The following is a 20,662-nucleotide window of genomic DNA, read 5'->3' as shown; positions in this document are numbered from 1 at the left end:
TAGATCTGTTTGTGACTTGATAAAGCTCACTGTGTGGGCGAAACGGTATCGATAAAGGATCACATTATACTGCTTATGTGTTTATGTTTCCATTGTGTCGGTATTTTATACTATTTATTTACAATAAAGACTTACATTATACCATAATATCTACATTTCTGTGTTGTCAGGTGCGTGACCACGACCAGGCGGTGGCAGTGCTGCGGGCGGAGGTGCGGTGCACGGTAGGCGAGGCTCGCACCCTCCTGCAGGAGACGCGGAGGCTGCGGCACGACCAACGTAAGTACCTGCTGCGCCAGCTGGACGCCGCACGCGCCTACGAGAAGCAACTCAAGTCGGAGCTCAAGAGTCTGGACAACGAGAAGAAGGATGAGGTGAGTGTGTCTTGTGTTCATCTGCCCTACCTGTACTCATGACCTATCTGTACTCACCTATTTGTACTCATGTACTCATTTTCTTCCGTACCTGTCTAAGGCCAGATTTCCCAATTGACTGCATTGATAAGCTTGCTGGCTACATAATGCTCGTGCAGGCTGCAAAATGATTTGGAAGGCTGTAGAATGCTCAGGTAGGCTGCAGGATGCTCTAGAAATCTGCAGAATGCTCTACCAGGCTGCAGAATGCTCTGACAAGCTCTGTTCTCTTTAGAGGAGAATTTTAAGGATGCGCGGCCATCTTGTACAAATAATATGAATTTGAGGAAGAGCCTTGAGGATGAATACTGTGACACTGGTAATGCATTCATCATTTACGACATGAGAGAGGGAGAAGTGAAAGATAATGAATATAACTCAGTACCATAGCTGGAACAATTTACAAATAACCCACTAAGACACAATACCATGGCTGGAAATACTCACAAATAACTCAACCTTCTTCCTTTTTCATCCCTCTTTCCGATTTGTTTTCTGGTTTTCTCTGCTTTTTCTCGCGCAGTTTTGACTTGACAATGGTCCAGGACGTAGTCAAAAGTTTCCTCTTTTAAATGGGATTAATTGTGAAGAGAGATAAAGTAAGCTAAAAAGAAAATGACGGTCCCTCTACAAACGAAGACGAAGAGTCACAGAACTGCTAGTATGTGCCAGACTTTTCAAGAAAGAAAACTTGAAGCTATTATATAATGCTCAGGGGACACACAACAAAACAATACGGGGACTCAGTCGCTGTACCCTTTATGTACCTTTGTAATCATTTTATTACCAGCATAGGATAAGTAGGTTGGGGTCCAGTCAATGTACGTTTTATGTACTTTTGTAATTACTTTACAGTATAAACATGGGCTGCATAATAAAACTGTTATGCTCACGACGAGTCTTCTCCCCACAGACCCGTGGCCGCCTAGACCGCATAGAGACCGACTCTGAGATAGAGACTTCCCTGGTTGGTCTGCACGAGATGGCTCAGCGAGCTGGCTCCATGGTGAGCCGCCTCTCTCAGGACCTGGTCACGGCCAAGGCCGTCTTGGCCGACTCCTTTCTGACCCTGGGCAAGCTCAACCGCTCACAGGATGACCTGGATGCCATCGACATAAGGTCTGCCGCTAGTGGGTACGTTCAGCAGAGTCATGTTTCTTGAAAAGCTCCTATTGATTTCAGTAGATGTGTTCCAGATATTATATACAATATAAGAGAGAACGAATAGACAAAAGAATGGACGGTGATTCGAACCCTAGTCCACGCTTTTGGCAGGCCCAGAGGTGCACCATTCAGGCACAGAAGTTACAAATAAGATGATTTTGCAACTTCTATTCAAGTTTATTCTCTATAAGGGTTACAATGTGGGGTTTACAAGTTTTGGGTATTGTGTGGTTTACATGTTATAAAATACTAATTACAGAGAGGGCCACTAGGACACCTAGCATGGCTAGGCATTTCGAGCAGACTTAGATTAATTCTTAACATTAAACCCTTACAGATTATGGTATTAAGGCTAAGTGACTACATTATCATTTGTGAGTTTAGCAATGTGAATGCTTTTGTTTTGGCACAATATAAAGTGTCTATATTGGAGTATCTTAGGCAAACTTATGACTAGTTAGGATTTATTATTTTAAGATTAAGATTAGTATTTCTGGATTTATAGTCAATGGGTGAGTGAGTGTAATTGTGAACCACCAGATGGTTTACATGTAGTTAGTTGACGGGGTGTATCAGGGAGATAAGATGTTTTCTAACTGTAGTTTTGAAAGTGATGAATGTGTCTGCAGTTCTAGAGTTCTCAGGTAGGGTGTTCCAGATTTTAGGTCCTTTGAAATACATTGAATTTTTGTTAAGGTTTAGTCGAACACGGGGAATGTCATAGAGATGTTTGTGTCTGGTGTTATGGCTGTGGATCCTGTCACAACTATCAAGAAAGCGTTTTAGGTCAAGGTTAATATTGGAATTTAAGGTCCTGTAGATACAGATTGCACAGTAGTAAGTGTGGATGTTCTGAACAGAGAGTAAGTTTAGATCTATGAAGAGTGGGGGGGGGTGTTGCCAGGGATGGGATTTAGTGATTATTCTTACTGCGGCTTTTTGTTGAGTTATTATTGGCTTTAGGTGCGTTGCTGCAGTTGAACCCCAAGCACAGATAGCATAGGTGAGGTATGGATATATAAGTGAATGGTATAGTGTGAGAAGGACAGTTTGCGGCACGTAGTATCGTATCTTGGAGAGGATCCCAACCGTTTTGGATACTTTTTTTTTGTTATGTGTTGGATATGGGTGCTGAAATTTAGGGTGTTGTCTAGGTATAGGCCAAGGAATTTGCCCTCATTATGTCTAGCAATTAGAGTGTTGTCGATCTTAATGTTAAGTTGCGCAACACCTGCTCTGCTACCAAACATAATATAGTAGGTTTTGCCAGTGTTAAGTGTAAGTTTATTGGCTGTCATCCAAGTCGATATTTTGATCAGCTCCTCGTTAACAATGGTGTTGAGGGTGGCAAGATTAGGGTGGGAGATGACATAAGTCGTGTCGTCAGCAAAGAGAATGGGTTTCAGGTGTTGGGATATGTAAATGAGGAAGAGCAGGGGTCCAAGGACATTTCCCTGCGGAACTCCAGTATCAAGCGGCCGTATTGATGAGGCTGTGTTTTTAATGGTGACATACTGATACCTATTAGAAAGATAGGATTTAAAATACGCAAGCGCATGGCCTCTTATACCATAGTGGTCAAGTTTGTGGAGTAGGATGCTGTGGTCTACTGTGTCAAAAGCTTTTCTTAGGTCAATAAAAATTCCTAGCGGATATTCCTTATTTTCCAATGCTGTGTAAAGCAATCTAGCATTTTTATAATTGCATCATTAGTGCTTTTATTTTTCCTGAATCCAAATTGGAAGGGTTGAGTATGTTTTGTGACGTTATAAATAAATATAGTCTCCTGTGCACGAGTTTCTCGAAGATTTTGGATAGCAATGTTAAGTTTGATATTGGTCTATAGTTATTTACGTCTGTAGGGTCACCACCTTTATATATTGGTGTAACCCTTGCTGTCTTGAGTAGTATGTCGTGGTTGTATCATTCGCCACCAACCGTGACACTACTGTCTCATCCCACATCCCTAGCTTTCGTTGTGCGTGTCTTCTCATACCCCAGAGCTGGGTTTGCCACACATATGGACCGTGGTTAGAGGATCCGTTCATTCTTGTTTATTCAAAACCAGTCGTTCAATGCGACTTGGATTTCTAAGGGGGAATGTTTATGGATAGTTGAAATTTATGTTAAGAGGGGAGGGAGGAGGTAGCGTGTATTGTGTGTACTGGGTGTATTGTGTATACTGGGTGTATTGTGTGTACTGGGTGTATTGTGCATTCTGGGTGTATTGTGTGTACTGGGTGTATTGTGTATACTGGGTGTATTGTGTGTACTGGGTGTATTGTGCATTCTGGGTGTATTGTGTGTACTGGGTGTATTGTGTATACTGGGTGTATTGTGTGTACTGGGTGTATTGTGTATACTGGGTGTATTGTGTGTACGGGGTGTATTATGTGTACTGGGTGTATTGTGTACTGGGTGTATTGTGTACTGGGTGTATTGTGTGCTGGGTGTATTGTATGTACTGGGTGTATTGTGTGTACTGGGTGTATTGTGTGTACTGGGTGTACTGAGAGTGTGATGATCACAGAGGATCGGCCGAGGCATCACCAGCGAAACTCAGTGTTAATATGGAGGCGGCAGCATCCAGCGGCAGGAGCACCCCTGAGGGCCGGTATGTGCCGCTCCCTCACCCCAGCCTTGAACCCCAGCCTTGAACCCCACTCTCACTCCTTTTCACCACTACCACAATCACCAACACTTCTTGCATCATCATCACCTACCAGAATTACCACAATCACCCTCACCACTATCACACACACTCCAGCAAATGTCAATGACGTCAGTAGAGCGCAAATGAGAGAAGGGAAAGAGAGCTCAGAGAGAGAGAGAGAGAGTAATAACTGAGAGAGCGAGATGGAGTGGAAGCTATAACACTCAAGACAGAGGAAATACAAGCATAACTGAGTCATAGAAGAAATACGAAAAAATTATTTCGTATCCCAGATTAGGTTAGGCTCTAGGCTTAACCTAATCTTTGTCCTTACTTAGAGGAATATATACAAAAAGACATGAGTAAAGTCATGCAACACTGAATCCACGATTCAGAAGACCCAGACATATTATTTTGTATAAATCCAGTCAGGTGTTTAAAAAGACACGTATAGCAAAAAGATAAAAAAAAAAGATATATTTCACTATTGCTACGTTTCGCCCACAAGAGGCTATCACCTCAAATTTCATAATTGATGTTAACGCAAGTTCTACAAACTTATGTACATGAATGGTTCAGAAAACCGACAAGTTGATAAATTAGACACATGTGCGACACTTAAGTATCTTTACTGAGGAAACGTTTCGCCACACAGTGGCTTCATCAATCCATACACAGGAGAATGGTGAAGAACAGAAGGAGTTTGAGGTAATCAGTCCCTCAGCCTTGAGTCGATGTAATCAGTCCATCAGTCTTGAGAAGAAGACAGCATATGTGCGAACAAGCGGCTTATATATTGTAGACAGTATATAAACCACTGTGTGGCGAAACGTTTCCTCAGTAAAGATACCCAAATGTTGCACATGTGTCTAATTTATCAATAAACTTCTAAAATATAGTGAAAGCAGGTCCTGGCACTGGCCAGGATTAGCCATCTAGGATAACCCAGGTTAGGGAGGGTTAGCCATCTAGGATAACCCAGGTTAGGGAGGGTTAGCCATCTAGGATAACCCAGGTTAGGGAGGGTTAGCCATCTAGGATAACCCAGGTTAGGGAGGGTTAGCCATCTAGGATAACCCAGGTTAGGGAGGGTTAGCCATCTAGGATAACCCAGGTTAGGGAGGGTTAGCCATCTAGGATAACCCAGGTTAGGGAGGGTTAGCCATCTAGGATAACCCAGGTTAGGGAGGGTTAGCCATCTAGGATAACCCAGGTTAGGGAGGGTTAGCCATCTAGGATAACCCAGGTTAGGGAGGGTTAGCCATCTAGGATAACCCAGGTTAGGGAGGGTTAGCCATCTAGGATAACCCAGGTTAGGGAGGGTTAGCCATCTAGGATAACCCAGGTTAGGGAGGGTTAGCCATCTAGGATAACCCAGGTTAGGAAGGGTTAGCCATCTAGGATAACCCAGGTTAGGGAGGGTTAGCCATCTAGGATAACCCAGGTTAGGGAGGGTTAGCCATCTAGGATAACCCAGGTTAGGGAGAGTTAGCCATCTAGGATAACCCAGGTTAGGGAGGGTTAGCCATCTAGGATAACCCAGGTTAGGGAGGGTTAGCCATCTAGGATAACCCAGGTTAGGGAGGGTTAGCCATCTAGGATAACCCAGGTTAGGGAGGGTTAGCCATCTAGGATAACCCAGGTTAGGGAGGGTTAGCCATCTAGGATAACCCAGGTTAGGGAGGGTTAGCCATCTAGGATAACCCAGGTTAGGGAGGGTTAGCCATCTAGGATAACCCAGGTTAGGGAGGGTTAGCCATCTAGGATAACCCAGGTTAGGGAGGGTTAGCCATCTAGGATAACCCAGGTTACGGAGGGTTAGCAATCTAGGATAACCCAGGTTAGGGAGGGTTAGCCATCTAGGATAACCCAGGTTAGGGAGGGTTAGCCATCTGGGATAACCCAGGTTAGGGAGGGTTAGCCATCTAGGATAACCCAGGTTAGGGAGGGTTAGCCATCTAGGATAACCCAGGTTAGGGAGGGTTAGCCATCTAGGATAACCCAGGTTAGGGAGAGTTAGCCATCTAGGATAACCCAGGTTAGGGAGGGTTAGCCATCTAGGATAACCCAGGTTAGGGAGGGTTAGCCATCTAGGATAACCCAGGTTAGGGAGGGTTAGCCATCTAGGATAACCCAGGTTAGGGAGGGTTAGCCATCTAGGATAACCCTGGTTAGGGAGGGTTAGCCATCTAGGATAACCCAGGTTAGGGAAGGTTAGCCATCTAGGATAACCCAGGTTAGGAAGGGTTAGCCATCTAGGATAACCCAGGTTAGGGAGGGTTAGCCATCTAGGATAACCCAGGTTAGGGAGGGTTAGCCATCTAGGATAACCCAGGTTAGGGAGAGTTAGCCATCTAGGATAACCCAGGTTAGGGAGGGCTAGCCATCTAGGATAACCCAGGTTAGGGAGGGTTAGCCATCTAGGATAACCCAGGTTAGGGAGGGTTAGCCATCTAGGATAACCCAGGTTAGGGAGGGTTAGCCATCTAGGATAACCCAGGTTAGGGAGGGTTAGCCATCTAGGATAACCCAGGTTACGGAGGGTTAGCAATCTAGGATAACCCAGGTTAGGGAGGGTTAGCCATCTAGGATAACCCAGGTTAGGGAGGGTTAGCCATCTAGGATAACCCAGGTTAGGGAGGGTTAGCCATCTAGGATAACCCAGGTTAGGGAGGGTTAGCCATCTAGGATAACCCAGGTTAGGGAGGGTTAGCCATCTAGGATAACCCAGGTTAGGGAGGGTTAGCCATCTAGGATAGCCCAGGTTAGGGAGGGTTAGCCATCTAGGATAACCCAGGTTAGGGAGGGTTAGACATCTAGGATAACCCAGGTTAGGGAGGGTTAGCCATCTAGGATAACCCAGGTTAGGGAGGGTTAGCCATCTAGGATAACCCAGGTTAGGGAGGGTTAGCCATCTAGGATAACCCAGGTTAGGGAGGGTTAGCCATCTAGGATAACCCAGGTTAGGAAGGGTTAGCCATCTAGGATAACCCAGGTTAGGGAGGGTTAGCCATCTAGGATAACCCAGGCTAGGGAGGGTTAGCCATCTAGGATAACCCAGGCTAGGGAGGGTTAGCTATCTAGGATAACCCAGGTTAGGGAGAGTTAGCCATCTAGGATAACCCAGGTTAGGGAGGGTTAGCCATCTAGGATAACCCAGGTTAGGGAGGGTTAGCCATCTAGGATAACCCAGGTTAGGGAGGGTTAGCCATCTAGGATAACCCAGGTTAGGGAGGGTTAGCCATCTAGGATAACCCAGGTTAGGGAGGGTTAGCCATCTAGGATAACCCCAGACGCCATAAAATCCGCAACACCTCCGCTCAACAAGGGAAGTAATGAGGTGGTGACCAAAAACTTCCAGACGAGTCACAGTAACATCAACACACAAGTCTACGTTATCTTGTACTGTCGCCAGTTTCAACACCTTCACATATGTCTGTATTAAACTGATTGGTGATAAGTAAACTTCTCAGGTTATCATAGCTTTAGAGTGACCAGGTTATCGTGGCTTTAGAGTGACCAGGTTATCGTGGCTTTAAAGTGACCAGGTTATCATGACCTTAAAATGACCAGGCTATCGTGGTTTTAAAGTGACCAGGTTATCGTGGCTTTAAAGTGACCAGGTTATCATGACCTTAAAATGACCAGGCTATCGTGGTTTTAAAGTGACCAGGTTATCGTGGCTTTAAAGTGACCAGGTTATCATGACCTTAAAATGACCAGGCTATCGTGGTTTTAAAGTGACCAGGTTATCGTGGGTTTAAAGTGACCAGGCTATCGTGGCTTTAAAGTGACCAGGTTATCGTGGTTTTAAAGTGACCAGGTTATTGTGGTTTTAAAGTGACCAGGTTATCGTGGCTTTAAAGTGACCAGGTTATCGTGGTTTTAAAGTGACCAGGTTATCGTGGTTTTAAAGTGACCAGGCTATCGTGGCTTTAAAGTGACCAGGTTATCGTGGTCTTAAAGTGACCAGGCTATCGTGATTTTAAAGTGACCAGGTTATCGTGGCTTTAAAGTGACCAGGTTATAATGACCTTAAAATGACCAGGCTATCGTGGTTTTAAAGTGACCAGGTTATCGTGGTTTTAAAGTGACCAGGCTATCGTGGCTTTAAAGTGACCAGGTTATCGTGGTTTTAAAGTGACCAGGTTATCGTGGCCTTAAAGTGACCAGGCTATCGTGGCTTTAAAGTGACCAGGTTATCGTGGTTTTAAAGTGACCAGGTTATCGTGGCCTTAAAGTGACCAGGCTATCGTGGCTTTAAAGTGACCAGGTTATCGTGGCCTTAAAGTGACCAGGCTATCGTGGCTTTAAAGTGACCAGGTTATCGTGGCCTTAAAGTGACCAGGCTATCGTGGCTTTAAAGTGACCAGGTTATCGTGGCTTTAAAGTGACCAGGTTATCGCAGTTTTAAGTGACCAGGTTATCGTGGTTTTAGAGTAACCAGGTTATCGTGGTTTTAAAGTGACCAGGTTATCGTGGTTTTAGAGTAACCAGGTTATCGTGGTTTTAGAGTGACCAGGTTATCGTGGTTTTAGAGTAACCAGGTTATCGCAGTTTTAAAGTGACCAGGTTATCGTGGTTTTAGAGTAACCAGGTTATCGCAGTTTTAAAGTGACCAGGTTATCGTGGTTTTAGAGTAACCAGGTTATCGTGGTTTTAAAGTGACCAGGTTATCGTGGTTTTAGAGTAACCAGGTTATCGTGGTTTTAAAGTGACCAGGTTATCGCAGTTTTAAAGTGACCAGGTTATCGCAGTTTTAAAGTGACCAGGTTATCGTGGTTTTAGAGTAACCAGGTTATCGTGGTTTTAAAGTGACCAGGTTATCGTGGTTTTAGAGTAACCAGGTTATCGTGGTTTTAAAGTGACCAGGTTATCGCAGTTTTAAAGTGACCAGGTTATCGCAGTTTTAAAGTGACCAGGTTATCGTGGTTTTAGAGTGACCAGGTTATCGTGGTTTTAAAGTGACCAGGTTATCGTGGTTTTAGAGTGACCAGGTTATCGCAGTTTTAAAGTGACCAGGTTATCGCAGTTTTAAAGTGACCAGGTTATCGCAGTTTTAAAGTGACCAGGTTATCGCAGTTTTAAAGTGACCAGGTTATCGTGGTTTTAGAGTGACCAGGTTATCGCAGTTTTAAAGTGACCAGGTTATCGCAGTTTTAAAGTGACCAGGTTATCGCAGTTTTAAAGTGACCAGGTTATCGTGGTTTTAGAGTGACCAGGTTATCGCAGTTTTAAAGTGACCAGGTTATCGCAGTTTTAAAGTGACCAGGTTATCGCAGTTTTAAAGTGACCAGGTTATCGCAGTTTTAAAGTGACCAGGTTATCGTGGTTTTAGAGTGACCAGGTTATCGTGGTTTTAGAGTGACCAGGTTATCGTGGTTTTAGAGTAACCAGGTTATCGTGGTTTTAGAGTAACCAGGTTATCGTGGTTTTAGAGTAACCAGGTTATCGTGGTTTTAGAGTAACCAGGTTATCGTGGTTTTAGAGTGACCAGGTTATCGTGGTTTTAGAGTAACCAGGTTATCGTGGTTTTAGAGTAACCAGGTTATCGTGGTTTTAGAGTAACCAGGTTATCGTGGTTTTAGAGTGACCAGGTTATCGTGGTTTTAGAGTAACCAGGTTATCGTGGTTTTAGAGTGACCAGGTTATCGTGGTTTTAGAGTAACCAGGTTATCGTGGTTTTAGAGTAACCAGGTTATCGTGGTTTTAGAGTGACCAGGTTATCGTGGTTTTAGAGTAACCAGGTTATCGTGGTTTTAAAGTGACCAGGTTATCGCAGTTTTAAAGTGACCAGGTTATCGCAGTTTTAAAGTGACCAGGTTATCGTGGTTTTAGAGTGACCAGGTTATCGCAGTTTTAAAGTGACCAGGTTATCGCAGTTTTAAAGTGACCAGGTTATCGCAGTTTTAAAGTGACCAGGTTATCGTGGTTTTAGAGTGACCAGGTTATCGCAGTTTTAAAGTGACCAGGTTATCGCAGTTTTAAAGTGACCAGGTTATCGCAGTTTTAAAGTGACCAGGTTATCGTGGTTTTAAAGTGACCAGGTTATCGTGGTTTTAGAGTGACCAGGTTATCGCAGTTTTAAAGTGACCAGGTTATCGCAGTTTTAAAGTGACCAGGTTATCGCAGTTTTAAAGTGACCAGGTTATCGTGGTTTTAGAGTGACCAGGTTATCGCAGTTTTAAAGTGACCAGGTTATCGCAGTTTTAAAGTGACCAGGTTATCGCAGTTTTAAAGTGACCAGGTTATCGCAGTTTTAAAGTGACCAGGTTATCGTGGTTTTAAAGTGACCAGGTTATCGTGGTTTTAGAGTGACCAGGTTATCGCAGTTTTAAAGTGACCAGGTTATCGCAGTTTTAAAGTGACCAGGTTATCGCAGTTTTAAAGTGACCAGGTTATCGTGGTTTTAGAGTGACCAGGTTATCGCAGTTTTAAAGTGACCAGGTTATCGCAGTTTTAAAGTGACCAGGTTATCGCAGTTTTAAAGTGACCAGGTTATCGTGGTTTTAGAGTGACCAGGTTATCGCAGTTTTAAAGTGACCAGGTTATCGCAGTTTTAAAGTGACCAGGTTATCGCAGTTTTAAAGTGACCAGGTTATCGTGGTTTTAAAGTGACCAGGTTATCGTGGTTTTAGAGTGACCAGGTTATCGTGGTTTTAGAGTAACCAGGTTATCGCAGTTTTAAAGTGACCAGGTTATCGTGGTTTTAGAGTGACTAGGTTATCGTGGTTTTAGAGTGACCAGGTTATCGTGGTTTTAGAGTGACCAGGTTATCGTGGTTTTAGAGTAACCAGGTTATCGTGGTTTTAGAGTAACCAGGTTATCGTGGTTTTAGAGTAACCAGGTTATCGTGGTTTTAGAGTGACCAGATTATCGTGGTTTTAGAGTAACCAGGTTATCGTGGTTTTAGAGTGACCAGGTTATCGTGGTTTTAGAGTAACCAGGTTATCGTGGTTTTAGAGTGACCAGGTTATCGTGGTTTTAGAGTGACCAGGTTATCGTGGTTTTAGAGTGACCAGGTTATCGTGGTTTTAGAGTGACCAGGTTATCGTGGTTTTAGAGTGACCAGGTTATCGTGGTTTTAGAGTAACCAGGTTATCGTGGTTTTAGAGTGACCAGGTTATCGTGGTTTTAGAGTAACCAGGTTATCGTGGTTTTAAAGTGACCAGGTTATCGTGGTTTTAGAGTGACCAGGTTATCGTGGTTTTAGAGTAACCAGGTTATCGTGGTTTTAGAGTGACCAGGTTATCGTGGTTTTAGAGTAACCAGGTTATCGTGGTTTTAAAGTGACCAGGTTATCGTGGTTTTAGAGTGACCAGGTTATCGTGGTTTTAGAGTAACCAGGTTATCGTGGTTTTAGAGTAACCAGGTTATCGTGGTTTTTGAGTAACCAGGTTATCGTGGTTTTCGAGTAACCAGGTTATCGTGGTTTTAGAGTAACCATGTTATCGTGGTTTTAAAGTAACATAATGTTGGTATCATCAACATTCCCAAAGCTTAGACAAAAAAAAAATTAACTACAGCTTCGCTTGTATTTTTTACGGACGATGCCAAAATAAACATGAAATTCGCCTGTGTGGAAGAAATGGAAAAATTACAAACGGTTAATAACAAACTTTTCCATTTGGAAACAAAATGTTTGGCGGTGGTGAATGCACATTTTCTCTCGTTTGCTTCGATACAACTTTTCATAGAGCGGAGGAAACACTTAAAAGACCTAAGAGTAATAATGTTAGACACTAGAGGATAGTTAAGTTAATGTGACAGAGGTTAAGGAAGTTACAAACTGGATTATGAAAAACTTTCAAAACAAGAGAGATCTTCTCAGTGTTGGTAAAATTGGAAGCGTCGTCAATAATGTTCGATAGCAATAAATTCTTTTAGGTCAGGAGATAACTCACAGCTGGGAAATAGAGACGATTTACTGCGCATTGTCAATAAAAAAAATATATAAATTACTGTACTGGTAAACGCCTCAAAGCAGTCTAGAACGGAAAAGAGGGAGATATCTGCTAATATTCATGGAAAATACTCATGGGTCATGTCCTCACTCTACACACTCCCATAATCACTTCTGGAGTAAGAGATACATGGTGGAATGTAGAATTAACCTAATAACGAATGACCGTAGACAGTTAAAGAACACTGTCAACATCCATGGTGCAAGACTTTTCAGCCTTCTACCAGCACGCTGAAACCACACCCACACTCACAAGCTCTTCTGTCACTGTCACAATCCTTCTTTCTCCCTTTCCTTCCCTACCTCCCGACCTTGTACCTGTTACCAACTTCGTCGGATGCAGGACCCAAGACTCTTCAAAACACGTACTTTATTTGTTTTTCCTTGAAGATTTGAGAACGCAACTCGAAACTGGCTGGCAAGTATCAGCTCAAAGATATAATTATAAATGTTAGTTGTTCACTTAGACTCTGTACCGGCACTTGGTGCGTTCTCTTATCTTCGTTTGTGAGATAATGTATTATGCAGAGGTAGCTTAGCCTCGCCCGTCATTCCTTCATCCCGTCCTCGTCAACTGCTCCACTACCTCGCCAAGACTACCTGCCAGCAGTGTTGTCAGAGCAATTGCTGCTTGACTGGTTGGTCAGACCTTACACTGTTGTCAGAGAATTCGCTGATTGGCTAGACATGTCTGGCAATTAATCTTGTCAGTATCTGCTTGTTGATTGGCTGGTCATGTCTGTCAATAATGTTGTCAGTGAACTTTTTCGTTGACTGAGTGTTCAAGCCTGACAGAGGTATTTAGCTGTGCGATGATTGGTCAGTTGATGAAGGGCGAGAGTTACCAATCACCCTAAAACGTTGACAACTGGAAAGTCCGTCCTCGTAGCATCCTTGTGACTGATGTTCGGTCGGAGTTGTCTCGTAATAAATACAAACGATCGAGCTAATTTTATTCTAGCTACTTTCTTCCTAAATTCATCCGAGCTGGTGATTAGTTTCTTCTTATTGTAGCTGACCATTACTTTGACGTGGCACAGTGCCTGAACCTCTGAGACGCCCGCTGAGTACCACTAGTCACCTGACCACTATCGTTGGTGCTTCACTTGTACTCTTAGTCTGCGATAGTTATGGCTGCATCTTTTTTCACGCGCCACGTGTAGTCTTTTCTGCATTACTCTAGCGTCTGTTACCACGTAACAACGTTTCTTGAGTCAGTGCATCAGCACCGCCATTCACACACTCCACTAGATGCATTCTTGTGCTAATTTACTCGTGGTTTATATAGTTTGAGTAATTATTGTTTTACTGAGTAGTGTAATTAATATAAATGTTACGCACATCTTAATTTAGATGCTAGACAAATTCTTGAGACACAGAGTGTTTTATAATGGAAGTGTTGGTGTGGACATCCATCATGGCGCGGCCAGGGTACACCCTATGAAGGCCTCGCCCGTCTCCTCTCGTGGATGTTTTTACCTTCTTAAAAGCAGCTATCATACTGTGGATCGCTGATAATTACGAATTTACAGCATGTTACAGAATTTGTCTAGCTCGTTTTGTAATAATGATAACAGTAAGAAAGCTTGTCACCAAGGTCTTGCTCTTGGTATGATCAAATGGTCGCTTCCATCCAGAAATTTTGGGTAATCAATTACGTTCCAATCCAATTTTTTTAAGTAGAGTGAGTATAGAATTGACCAACACATAAATCATGTCATTCAAGTATTAAACTGATTTTAAATATATTGTTTAAGGCATGATTTCATGTTATTATTGTGATAAGTGGGTAGGTATAATTGTGAGAAGGCTGGTGTCGGCAGCAGGTCCCCCAGCAGCCCCGCCCGCGGGTGTGTGGACCGTCGCAGCCACAGCCTGGCTGGCCACTACAGCAGCAGACGCCTAGCTCATAATGGCCGGGCCAGCAAGGTGGCCATGTTGCGGCCTGCCCTCAGTCTGGAGGCACCTATGCCCACCATCCAACCACTCACCAGAGTCTACCTCGACCTCAACATCGAGGGCATCAAGGTAGGCTCCAACACCTAAACAATTCCTAGTCTTTATTATTAACCCTTTTTTCAGGTGGGTTTTCATTTTACAAGGTCAGGGATGGCAATGTCTCATACAAGTCTTGCAAGGCTTCCTGAGTTAGTCGTATATCAGGTATACCGCTTATAATAGGACAGTTGTTGTTATGGGTGACAGGCACATAGATGCCAGTCTGGCTAGTACTAACTTTTCTGCACGAGATCAATTTCAACTCATATTTAGGTCTCAATAACTGAGTAAATTTATATATATATATATATATATATATATATATATATATATATATATATAAAGCAGGTAAATAATTTAACAGTATTTGCATGGTAGAATAACCACATAAGAGTTGTACGTACTTACGAGTGACAGTATAGCATAAATTCGTTCTTTAATACCAACAGGAATATTGTTCACTATTACCAAAAAAGTGTTATATAAGAAAACTATAAAACACCAATTACTGATATCAGAAATGTAAAAATAAAATGGTTGACCACAACGTTGATGGAGTAATTAAAAATCACTAAACCACAAATTTGAAAGGAACTACTGGACAACGTTCCGGCCGTTAGTGATAACATCACGTGCTACAACGAACTGAACATCGTCCAGTTTTCATTTCCAATGCGTGGGATAGTTGTAAACCGTTGAACATTCCCAGTTCACCTCTCCTTGCACAGCCAACAGCTCGTGTGGTGATCGAGCTGCGACCTGACATGGCTCCTCAGCTGTGTGAAAACTTTACGTTGTTATGCACTGGGGCGCGAGGCTTCGGCTACCGTGGAAGTCAGGTGTTCCGCTGCCTGCCTGGCTGGTGGCTCCAGGGTGGTGACTTCCAGTCCAACGATGGTGAAGGTGGTCGTGCTGCCCTTGGTGATGATGAACTCATCAGCGCTGAGACCACAGGTAAACTCTCTCATCTACTGACTCACAGTTACCCTGCATCTACTCGTCACACAGTTACCCTGCATCTACTCGTCACACAGTTACCTTGCATCTACTCGTCACACAGTTACCCTGCATCTACTCGTCACACAGTTACCCTGCATCTACTCGTCACACAGTTACCTTGCATCTACTCGTCACACAGTTACTCTGCATCTACTCGTCACACAGTTACCCTGCATCTACTCGTCACACAGTTACTCTGCATCTACTCGTCACACACACACACACACAGGTAACCTGACTCCACTCCTGCCACATATGTAATCTACATCCAGTCCTCTGACACAGAGATTGCCTGTGAACAAGGGTCTCAATGCTGACCCCGGTGACACACTACTTGTAACAAGTCCCATTTCTATTTACCCACTATTTATTCACACTGTTGTCTATCAGTCAGCGATGACTTAACCCAAGAGATAATTTCATATACACCGTGTGTCCCCAACTTTCTTCGTCACTGCTGGACTTTGTCAAAGGTCTTAAGTTCATATACGCAAAATCGTATTCTATATCTTGGTCTTCTGCCTCGAATAGCGTAGTGAAACAGGTTAGTAAATGCATAAGGCAAGAATGCCCCCTTATAAAACTGTGTTGAGATTCATTGATAAAGTTCTATCTTTTAAGTTGGCTTTGAATTGCATCCTCAATCATTGATTCCATCATTTTTTTCACAATTTAGGTTCAGCTGATTTGTCTGTTATTTGAAGCTATGAACCTATCTCCCATGTCGTGACATCATCACCACTGTTTTGGATCTAGTCTCCCTTTGATCAAAACTGATTACTTCCCATTCCTCAAGCGTTACATGATCCCTGCTTTGAAACCTCCCAAAGATGTAATAATCATTAACTCGAATCCCTGCTCTCCTGGTCTTTACATGAGGCTCCACTGCCAAAATCTATTGATTATAACTCTGTGTCAGTCATATCGACGTCTGTTGGAAATGAATTAGGACAACTAAATAACAGGAGATCATTATTATTACCAGCCTTGTGTAGTAGACTAGGATGGAATGGTGATGACATGCAGCCTTAATAATTCTTTAGCAATTTTAACCCTGTGATTTTAATAAGTAAGAAACATTTACAACACTAGAAATCTTTATTGACGAAAAGTTTTGCTTGCGCTGCAGGCTCCATCAGTCGAATACAAAGATGAAAAACTCACATCTGGAGACATCAGCGTTGGTGGAAGACGAAGTATTGAGGTAGTTTGATGTAATCAGTCCATCACCCTAGGTGCATGATGACCAGTCTCTTAGCCTAAAGCAGAAGCAGTTGGAGAAAAGTTATATACAGGAAGGTGAGGTGTAGCAGCTTGGAGATGAGGGTACAGGACAGCTGTGCCCACTAGTGGAGGTAAGTCATGCTAAACAAGTTAAAAATCCATTTCCTAAGATACCATCGTTTTGCAGCGAAGAACAAGTAACATAAACGGTACACAATTTCGACAAATTGGTATCATGGTACAAAAGATGTCTTCAGTAACTCTTTTGCTAACAACTGTTTATAGTATGACCTACTTCACTAGTTGGCCATCTCATCTGTGACTTCATCTCCAAGCTGCTACACCTCACCTTCCTGTATATCTGTCCCTGACCAACTGCTTATGCTTGAGCCAAAGACTGATCATCTTGTACCTATGGTGATCAACTAATAACGTACAACTACCTCTTCACTTTATCTACTTCGTCTTCGACTAATATTAATGTCTGCAGGAGTGTGATTCATCTCTTCATCACACTGATGAAGCCTGCAGCGCAGGAGAAACGTTTCGTCAGGATATTTTCCTAGTGTGATTTTATGGGGTAACTTGTTCTCTTGTGTGTAGTTCATAGATAGGCCTTTATAATAATAATTTTAATTTCTGCCAGTACATGTGCAAGGTATACAGGCCTAGCTGACAGCAATGACATACTGCTGTATAGAAAGCCCCTTTCTATGCAGAGTATTTCGGGAAAATTAGGTCAATTTTTATCCCCAGGATGCGACCCACACCAGTCGACTAACACCCAGGTACCTATTTTACTGACAGGTGAGCAGGTGTCTTAAGGAGGCGTCCCTAAGGTAGTCTGTTCTTTCATGAACATACACGACTTCATGTTTATCTGAAGGTTTTCAGGCTTGCGATGAATTATTGATTTTATCTGAGTTCCATTACCCCGTATTACAACCATTCTTGTGTTTCTCTTTTATTAACACTTTGCCCTTCATAGGAAGCACCTTGATGCTGGTGAAGGCCTCTACTCTCTCCTTTCTTAGGTGGAACTTGACAATCCCCATTTCACACTATATGTATGCTAAGAGCTTACTTTAATGCCAGTTTTAGGAATTAAGGTATTCTTGATAGTGAACAGTTTACACAAAGCCTTAATGATCCCATGACACTGTCTTGTTCCGTCAGACCTGGAGCCTCGTCCTGGCGCCGTGGAGATGCTGTGTATGTCAACCAATGAGAAGGGTAAGCTGATGGTTGGCTCACAGTTCTTCATACACGTCAAGAAGTACAGTTACACCCACGTCTTCGCTTACGTTATAGATGGCCTCGATCTAGTTGATAAGTAAGTGGACCTTAGAGACGTGCCTTTTTAAAGCTCCCCTCCCTCCCATATCCCCTTACTCCACCCTTTTACACCTTGCACAGGTGCGTATCGGCGTTCACCTGCCTGTATGCCTTATCAATCCTTGCCATGACCAGTCTCCTGTACCATTATCGTTTTAGCTACTGGGCTAAACTCTGGCACTATCCCTCTCACACAATTTTTCCTCTCGCTATCTTCCACTATCCCCACTTGCCATCTCACCCCACAAGGGTCTTACCTATACTCTCTTGACCTTGACCTTTGATAAATAAGTTTCTCTGCACTGTCTAAAAACTTGAACATTTATATACAGGTCTCCAGCTTATAAACGCCTTAAATTACAAATATCCACTTTTACGACACTTGAGGAAACTCATTCCATTTCTACAACCACAGATCCGCAGTACAAACCTGATATAAGTAGTTCTTTCCGAGTTGAAACAAGGATATATACATCATAAGGTGTATATATATCAATGTATATATACTGAGAATTTATTTTAATTCGTATTTTAGGGGTTAAAGTATTCTTGACCGGTGGTAAACAGGTTACATGCAGCCTTAATGGCGCTTTGAGTAGTCGATTGGCTTTAAGCCCAATTAATCAACCAAGTTGAAACACCAATAATGCAACTATTATGTATGTGGGGATCTCCTATATATTTTATATGACCTGTTTTAACTTACGTAATTCAAATGTGTTTATTATTATTAAAAAAAATTAATCTTCATTAAGGCATGTATTTTATAACATTCCCACAAACACTTTTATTTATCTGTTGTACTTAATGCACTATTAAGTAGTAGAGAACCTTTTTTTTCGCTCTACTCTGAAACAGATCAACACTGTACATATATCTACGACAGATCAACATCATATATCGTGTCTAAGATATATCAGCACCATATATCTCGTGTCTACGACACATCAGCACCATATATCTCGTGTCTACGACACATCAGCACCATATATCTCGTGTCTGCGACACATCAGCACCATATATCTCGTGTCTACGACACATCAGCACCATATATCTCGTGTCTACGACACATCAGCACCATATATCTCGTGTCTACGACACATCAACACCATATATCTCGTGTCTACGACACATCAACACCATATATCTCGTGTCTACGACACATCAGCACCATATATCTCGTGTCTACGACACATCAACACCATATATCTCGTGTCTACGACACATCAACACCATATATCTCGTGTCTACGACACATCAACACCATATATCTCGTGTCAACTCACCCCTGAATACCACCTCTCTAACACAAATATTAATTTTACGTCACCCGCCTAACTGACTGACTAAAAAAAAAAAATAGCTTTTTTTGATGTAGTGACTTACTTGAGTGTGTCTTCAGGATGACGCAGCTGGGGGATTCGACCCACGTCTATCGTCCCACCAAGACCATTACCATAGCTGACTGCGGTCTCCTGGCTGCCTGAGGACCTGCACCAACACCCCGCCGGGTTGCTACTACGCACTCGTCCTCATGCCGTCACGCCGAGTCATCTACTGCCGCTGAGTTCCTTCCAACTTAGGTTTAGAGACACCAAGACAACTTGGCTCATTCAGGCATCAACATATACTTAAGATTGTTTGAATTGATCATGGTCTCGCGTAACTTGTCATAATCATAACACTGGAGCTAGCCTACAACTTCCATACTGTCCCTTTGTCAAGTAATGTGTAACCATGCCTGTCATGTCCGCACCTTGAAGCCTCCCTGGCTCACGGGTATCTTCGTGTTTCCCCAAGCTTCACATTACTCACGAATTAAGTGTTTCACATTCTGCCTTCCGCCTTTTGTTTGGCTTGCCCAGCGTCCTGCCTCTCATGATCATTCTACAACGAAACTTACATCTTTATGATTGCTTCCAACAGCGTCGCCGTCACCAGTGGATGTACTTGATCACTAAAGAAGTATTAATACTCTATGACCTGACTGCTGCCTGAAACTCAGTGCATATTGCAAGTTACTCTCATTATCACTGCTTAATTTTTCTAACTAAACAACACATGCTGCTGACAGTCTCTTAATTCCTGAAGGCTAATTTATACAACATATGTTGCAATTTCCATTACTTTTTGTTCTGTGGAAAGCAATCAAGACTTACTTCCTCAACTTCAACTGACAAGAACATTCCTAAGTATTGTCGTTACCGCTGCTCCCTTGAAAGGCAATCATGACATTAAAATGCTACTAATATTACTGCTGCTTCCTAAAAGTCAATCAAAAGAGTGAAAACGTGCTACTTGCTGTGTGTAGAACAGTGAAAGACTGCCTAGCAAGTCTTTTTCCACCGCCGCTCCACCTGGTAGAGCCCTGAATATGGGCGCTGTAGCCGCGTAGAGCTCACATTCTGAGCTGAGGCATTCTTTTATGCAACTTGTAGGTATTTTTTGTTGTAAATATTGTGTCAGAGCACGAATTGTATCGTTCAATTAAAGTTTCTTCCGTAAAAAAGTACCAGTAGTATAATGAGAAAAATCTTAACCGTTTCAACTTTATCTCTTACAGTAAGTTTATGTGTAGTTTGAGTTGACACATGTCCTTACTGAATCCAGTAGGACACTAGGCGGTGCCCTACTTAAACCCAGTAGAGGTCCAGTCGGTGTCCCGCTGAACTCAGCAGGACTAGCTGGTGTCTCAGTCAAGCCCAGTAGGACTAGCCGGCGTCTTACTGAACCCAGTAAGACTACAGCCGGTGTTCCAATCGAACTTAAAGGACTCCAGCAGGTGTCCTAATCGAACCTAAAAGGACTCCAGTAGATGTCCCATTCGAATTCTTTAGGACTCCAGCTGGTGTCCTAGTTGTACACTGTAGGACTCTATCCAGTGTCACTTTTCAAGTAAAGAATGACCTCTCA

At 42.9% G+C, this 20,662-nt stretch overlaps 1 protein-coding gene across 9 annotated transcripts in view; it reads left to right on the top strand.

Annotated features, from left to right (window-relative positions):
• Nucleotides 1-20,662, top strand: part of LOC128698943 (uncharacterized) — a 335,492-nt gene extending 314,830 nt beyond the window's left edge. For 5 of the 9 annotated variants that reach the window (XM_053791383.2, XM_070096898.1, XM_070096899.1 and 2 more), the window contains 7 exons: nucleotides 171-374; nucleotides 1,327-1,547; nucleotides 4,108-4,191; nucleotides 14,017-14,221; nucleotides 14,920-15,145; nucleotides 17,591-17,747; nucleotides 19,152-20,662. In XM_053791383.2, coding sequence (XP_053647358.1) covers nucleotides 171-374; nucleotides 1,327-1,547; nucleotides 4,108-4,191; nucleotides 14,017-14,221; nucleotides 14,920-15,145; nucleotides 17,591-17,747; nucleotides 19,152-19,236 — 1,182 coding nt within the window. In that variant the 3' untranslated portion in view covers nucleotides 19,237-20,662. Of the gene's footprint in view, nucleotides 1-170; nucleotides 375-1,326; nucleotides 1,548-4,107; nucleotides 4,192-13,986; nucleotides 14,222-14,919; nucleotides 15,146-17,590; nucleotides 17,748-19,151 lie in introns of all 9 variants that reach the window. The other 4 variants (XM_053791381.2, XM_070096900.1, XM_053791382.2 and 1 more) reach the window with 4 other exon arrangements.

Source organism: Cherax quadricarinatus, chromosome 55 (assembly GCF_038502225.1).
Source record: "Cherax quadricarinatus isolate ZL_2023a chromosome 55, ASM3850222v1, whole genome shotgun sequence".
In the NCBI taxonomy this organism is placed as follows: Eukaryota; Metazoa; Arthropoda; class Malacostraca; order Decapoda; family Parastacidae; genus Cherax; species Cherax quadricarinatus.
Note: the sequence above shows the minus strand (reverse complement) of the source record. Positions and strands in the feature narration are given on the sequence as shown.